The 6,000-nt window shown below is 39.0% G+C and overlaps 1 protein-coding gene across 1 annotated transcript; it reads left to right on the top strand.

Moving 5' to 3' along the window:
- Nucleotides 1-647: 647 nt before the first annotated feature.
- Nucleotides 648-4,788, top strand: LOC139452592 (oxaloacetate tautomerase FAHD1, mitochondrial-like). The gene is made up of 3 exons (XM_071234117.1): nt 648-768; nt 2,549-2,645; nt 3,353-4,788. The coding sequence occupies exons 1-3, from the start codon at nt 695-697 to the stop codon at nt 3,839-3,841; spliced, it is 660 nt and encodes a 219-aa protein (XP_071090218.1). The 5' UTR covers nt 648-694; the 3' UTR covers nt 3,842-4,788.
- The last annotated feature ends 1,212 nt before the right edge of the window (nt 4,789-6,000 follow it).

Genomic DNA, 6,000 nt, shown 5'->3' with positions numbered 1-6,000 from the left:
TGATAATGACGTCATGGTGACAATGACATCACAAAGCAATGCATTGTAATACAGTTCTTTTGCAGTCGTATTTCCAAGGAGATATCACTTAATCTCATCCAAGCCTCGTCTCCCGTGGAAGCCAGTTTGGGCTGATAAATTTTTGCAACATCCCCGATACCATTCATGCTAAATAACTGTTGGTTATATCCGCCTTAGAACATAATCGCCAACAGCTGAAGGGATGATGTAAATCCGGCTGGGGTCCATGCAGGTAGCAAAAGTACTGTAAGTCCCCATGGACCCTAGTATGGTGGTCTACCTTCAGCTGCTGGCGATCTATAGCCTGTTTTTATCTTGTACCGATATGTATAGTGCCATCTCTTTTATAATTCCGTACTAGTTTTATATCTTTTTCTGTGATGAATCTAGTAATTTTACTGTCCTTCGTTGACAGGTTTTTATACAAGTTTCAATAAATGTATTATGTTTAACTATTGATAGTCACGATATGGCTGAAATATTGCCGATGTTACTTAAAATTTAACTCACTCACTCACTCTGCCCTAGAAGAAAAATGATAGAAACACGTGCCCAGTCACGATATAAGGGAGGCAACTCTAAATTAGTGATCAAGGGCGGATAACTCTAACTGATGGTCGCAGCTCCAGAATATTCCGCCTGGTTTGTTGTTAGCAGGGACTATTTTTGAAATATGTCGAATACAACAAAAGTTGCCAGATTTTTGGAGTTTGGCAAGAAGATAATATGTGTTGGTAGAAACTACAGGTAAACTTTATTACTGTCAAGACAATGCCTTTGAGCAATATTGAAAACAATTTATGACGCTAAAAGAGAGCTCTTGGACGATCTCGTTTCAGCAGAGACATGACAATATAATGAAGTTGTTATTGTGAATGCATGTTTGATAGTGGAAGAAAGTATATAGTTCCTGTTGGCCAAAGTAAAAAATGATCAAATAAGCGTACATCTGATGTCAGTTGTGAACAAATAGTGACCTAGTGCACTATGGTTGATAAATATTCTTATCCCATTTTCATGGTCCAGAGTCCACAATCAGTGTTGTAAGTTATGGGTGAAAGTTAGTTCTTACTGATGCTCCATTGTCAGAGTATTTTGTCTGCAGTAGACCGAATCAATGAAACTAGTGCATACATAGCCGAGAGCCGCAGTGGGTTCCTACAGTCAAGACATTATGTAGGGTCATGTCTTGACTGTAGGATCCCATCGTGGCTAGTGCACACAGTATTGGCACTTCAAAGTTACTCACCAAGGAAAGTTTTAATCTTGTGTGGAAATAATTTTTCTGCAATTTTCTGTCAGTTCCGTAGTAAAATGCAGCATGAAACAATAATTCACTCACATATTTGTGGGACATTCAGGAGTTGCAACTTACTATAGTCTGGAACCCTCGTATAGGAGGGTCTTGGTCTGAGTTGATGCCTGTGCCTTGCCAGGATCCGATGATTGTGAATTTGAATCCCACATTTTCCCTGATTATGATCCTTGGTCTGTCGGCCCAGCCCATAATCAGTGGCTTCACTAGCTGAGAGCTGCGATGGGGTCCTACAGAGAGACATGACCCTACATCACGTGATGTGGCTTCACTAGCTGAGAGCTGCGATGTGGTCCTACAGACAGACATGACCTTACATCACGTGATGTGGCTTCACTAGCTGAGAGCTGCGATGGGGTCCTACAGACAGACATGACCCTACATCACATGATGTGGCTTCACTAGCTGAGAGCTGCGATGTGGTCCTACAGACAGACATGACCCTACATCACGTGATGTGGCTTCACTAGCTGAGAGCTGCGATGGGGTCCTACAGACAGACATGACCCTACATCACGTGATGTGGCTTTACTAGCTGAGAGCTGCGATGAGGTCCTACAGACAGACATGACCCTACATCACGTGATATATGATCATGTCCTGACTGAAGGTCCCCATCGCGGCTCTGGACTATGGCTTCACCAGAGTAGTAACACCGAAGACCTGCATCACTTAAGCCCAACTCACTCTTCATGGACAATTAATTGCAGCCCGGTAATCTGTGCATTCAAAGAACATGAGAAATGAAAGCAAATAAAGAGAAATTAATTTGAATAAAAAGTTTTACATTTTTTTAACAGTTAAAAATAGTAAGTCTGCTTAAATGCTGTTACAGGTGACTTTTAATTGTATTTCTTCATGTGCTGCCCCAAGTGTGTAACTCACAACAGTGATATATACATCTAAATTGCAATACATCACCATTTGCCTGTCCCAGACCTGATAAGTTTACAGACCACTGTGATGGAGCTGGAATATTGCCACTTGTGACATTAAACAACATTCACTCACTAACTCTACACTAGCTCATGAGGCACAAAGCAGGCAAAACCAATCTTTCAACTCTAAGATTTGTGTTTGTTGGGAATGAAACAATACTTGTGAAAATCGGGCAAGTGAATTAGATATTTGACAACGGAAAAATATTTTGGGGATTGATAAACCGTTGATGATCTATTTCAACCAGTGTGGGTGTCTGTGTAATCTTTCCAGTGAACATGCTGCTGAGCTTGGCAACCCAGTCCCCAAAAAGCCAATCCTGTTCTTGAAGCCGACCACAGCCTATGTGACAACTGGAGACACTGTCAAGGTACTGGATCAGTCCCATACAATTCCACTATTGTAGAAAAATTTGCAGAATATGTAACTTTCTGCAGAATTGCAGAAAATCTCGGAATTTGCCTATTTTTATCAGTCACATTAATGCACTAATTTTTATTATTTTCAAGCTTTTCTATTGAATTTTGCACTGATGATGCTCAAACATTTAACATGATTCAAACATACAAATATGAATCCTACAGTAAAACGAAATTTGAAATAGATAACTCTTACTTTTAAACATTCTTATGGTATTATGACTTCATTAACTATGTTAACATCTAACCATAAATGCAGGCGATTAATATTTTTGAAGGGAACAAAATGGGTTTGTATTAAGTTTTGTGGGGGAAATGGTTATGTTTTTTTTCTTCAGAATTTTGGTAATTTTCCTGCATAAATTTGGTAATTTTGCCGCAGAATTTATCTCGAACTGCTGTATGATATGTGGACAATATTGAAGTATGTGCCGTCATGGAGGGAAAAACAAATTACTTAAAAAATACAAGTGACAGTAATATTTTATTTTTGTGTTTAGTTCTTTTGAGATATTCTGAATTTGTTTTGAGGAAAAGTATCGGCAAGCATCATCATCCTTGGTCAGATGAAGATTGTAGGATTTTCCTGATTCCATATTAATATTTTTCAATCAAGGCTCAAGCATGTTAAGGCAAAAGCTTGTTCAATTCTGTTCAGATTCCCAAAGGATGTAGCTCACTACATCATGAAGTGGAGCTTGGCGTTGTGATTGGAGAAAAAGCATGTGACGTTGCCGAACCCGATGCCATGAAGCACGTGGGGGGCTACGTCCTGGCACTGGACATGACTGCCCGAGACTTCCAGGACGAGGCCAAGAAGAAGGGACAGCCATGGACCATGGCTAAAGGATTTGACACGTCATGTCCAGTTGGGGAATTTATTGAAAAAAGTAAAATTCCTGATCCAAGTAACGTTCAGCTGTGGCTCAAGGTCAACAGTGACAAGCGTCAAGATGGAAATACAAAAGACATGATTTTTAATGTTCCATATCTCATCAGCTATGTGAGTCAGTACTTCACATTGGAGCCTGGTGACCTGCTTCTGACTGGCACGCCCTCTGGTGTCGGTCCTGTGGTTGAAGGGGACGTAATGGAGGCAGGAATAGGAGATATATCCACCATCAAATTCTCCGTGCAGAGGAGATGAGATTATATCCCTCTATAATATGACATGTGTTATGCAGAAATGTTGAGAAAGTTCTTGTGTTGATTTTAGATTCAGAATATGTGTGAATGAATATATGAGTATGGTGCTAATTTATATGTCGAAATGATTCTTGTGATTGATAAGTAGTGACATGAGAGTTGGGATTACAGTGGATTGTGCTCAAGACTGGACTATCTCTCTGTATATCTGTCTACAACAGACAAACGCTTGTACCAACATTTGTATGTAATTTAAATTATACTGGTATCTAATTTGGACTTTCTCCTCACAGAATTCCAGACTTGCTTTTAGTTGAAATTACAATTTATAATGTAATGGATACTTCCTGATCCAGATGTACTTAACACTGGTGATGTGATGAGATGTGCTAGTTGATAAAGTAACCCTGGTTGACTAGATCCCACTGTGCTTTCAAATCATCTTTGATCATCACTGCACATTACCAATGATCTCATAATCCATATGACTCAATTTCTTACAGGATCATATCTTTCTTCATACAGACTTGTTCCTATCAAATGTAAAGTGGTATTTCATAATTGTTTTCTTGTATCGCCACCATGAATTAATGATAAATTTAGGCAATATTTTCAAGCATGTAAAGATATTGTTACAATCATTAAGAAGGTCAAATAGACACAACTTCTTTATTTTATTGTAATGGCGACGTTTCGGTATAGATCTTTATACTGTTATCAAGCTAAAGAAGTTATCCATAAACTGTGTTTACTTTGTCACCCATCAACTTTTAAGAAATGCCTATCAAACAATTCAGAAAGAAGTTGTTTTGGGGAACTTTTATATATAACCTTATAACTATATTATATATATCCTATACCTGACTATATATTATTATATAGGCTACCTCAATAACCAGGATGCTAGATTTTTGTTGTTAATGAAACAGATATTAATGATAATAAACAAAATGGCATAATAAAACAACACAATAATATTGGTTTTATTTGATTGAAATAATAATGTCCACTCTGGACGTTTCATACGTAAATACTGATTGATGTACAGAAAGTTAACACATTATATTTTCGACTGATTATGCCTCGCCACTAAGCCCCAGTTGCAAGCAAAATATTTTTTTTGGAGTGTTGTTTAACGAGGCAATTTGCAATATTCCAGCCATATTACCGCGGTTTGTACTCTGGATCAGAATCGATATTGTGAGCAACCATCCAATCATTCGGGGTCTGATGACACGCAATGAACCAAGCCTGACGACCCGATCCAGTTGGTCACAACCATCAAAGTTTGCTGACCCAAAATTTCCACTTGGATCGAAGCAAAATAACAGAAAAAACTATGGCATTACTCAGTGCCTACACACTAGAACATAACTGTCAATGTACAAATACCCCTAACCATTACCAATGTCTCTTTTCCTAGATTTCCTCCTTGCAGATATGTTGCAGAATTGTAAAGCAACATTCAGTCGTGAATGGGAAATTATCTTGTGTGTTCAGTACTATAGTCATGCCAGGTAAACGGCATGTAAGATTCATATATTTTGTATGTTTGTTGTTTAATGCCACACTCATCTATATTCCAGCAATACTTAGACAGTCTGGACCAGACAATTCAGTGATTGACATCATGAGCATCGATCCACGCAATTGGAATACGATGACATGCATCAACCAAGTCGGCAAGTCTGACCTCCTGATCCCGTTAGTTGCCTCGTACAACAAGCATAGTCACCGGATCTTCACAGGTCGATTCATATAACTATGGCAACCATGTCAGGCCAGGGCAACTTTTGCATGATAAGGGGCTATTTGAACATTTTTTCAGTTACATAGGGTGAGAGGAGGTGAAGTGAAATTAGGTCACGTACTATTCTTGTTGGTTGTTGTTGGTTTGTTGTTTAACGCCGCACTCGGCAATATTCCAGTATATGATGGCGGTCTGTAAATAATTGAGTCTGGACCAAACAATCCAGTGATTGATATCATGAGCATCGATCCACACAATTTGGATCAGTGACATGCATCAACCAAGTCGGCGAACCTGACCACCCGATCCCGTTAGTCACCTCAAATTCAAAGACCTTCTCTTTGATCAGACTCTCCATCCACTACACCACGGAGACAGTTTCAGTTAAGTAATAGCAGCATTTCTGTGAA

This window comes from Haliotis cracherodii, unplaced genomic scaffold (assembly GCF_022045235.1).
Source record: "Haliotis cracherodii isolate W230 unplaced genomic scaffold, xgHalCrac1.p SCAF_9, whole genome shotgun sequence".
Taxonomy (NCBI): Eukaryota; Metazoa; Mollusca; class Gastropoda; order Lepetellida; family Haliotidae; genus Haliotis; species Haliotis cracherodii.
Note: the sequence above shows the minus strand (reverse complement) of the source record. Positions and strands in the feature narration are given on the sequence as shown.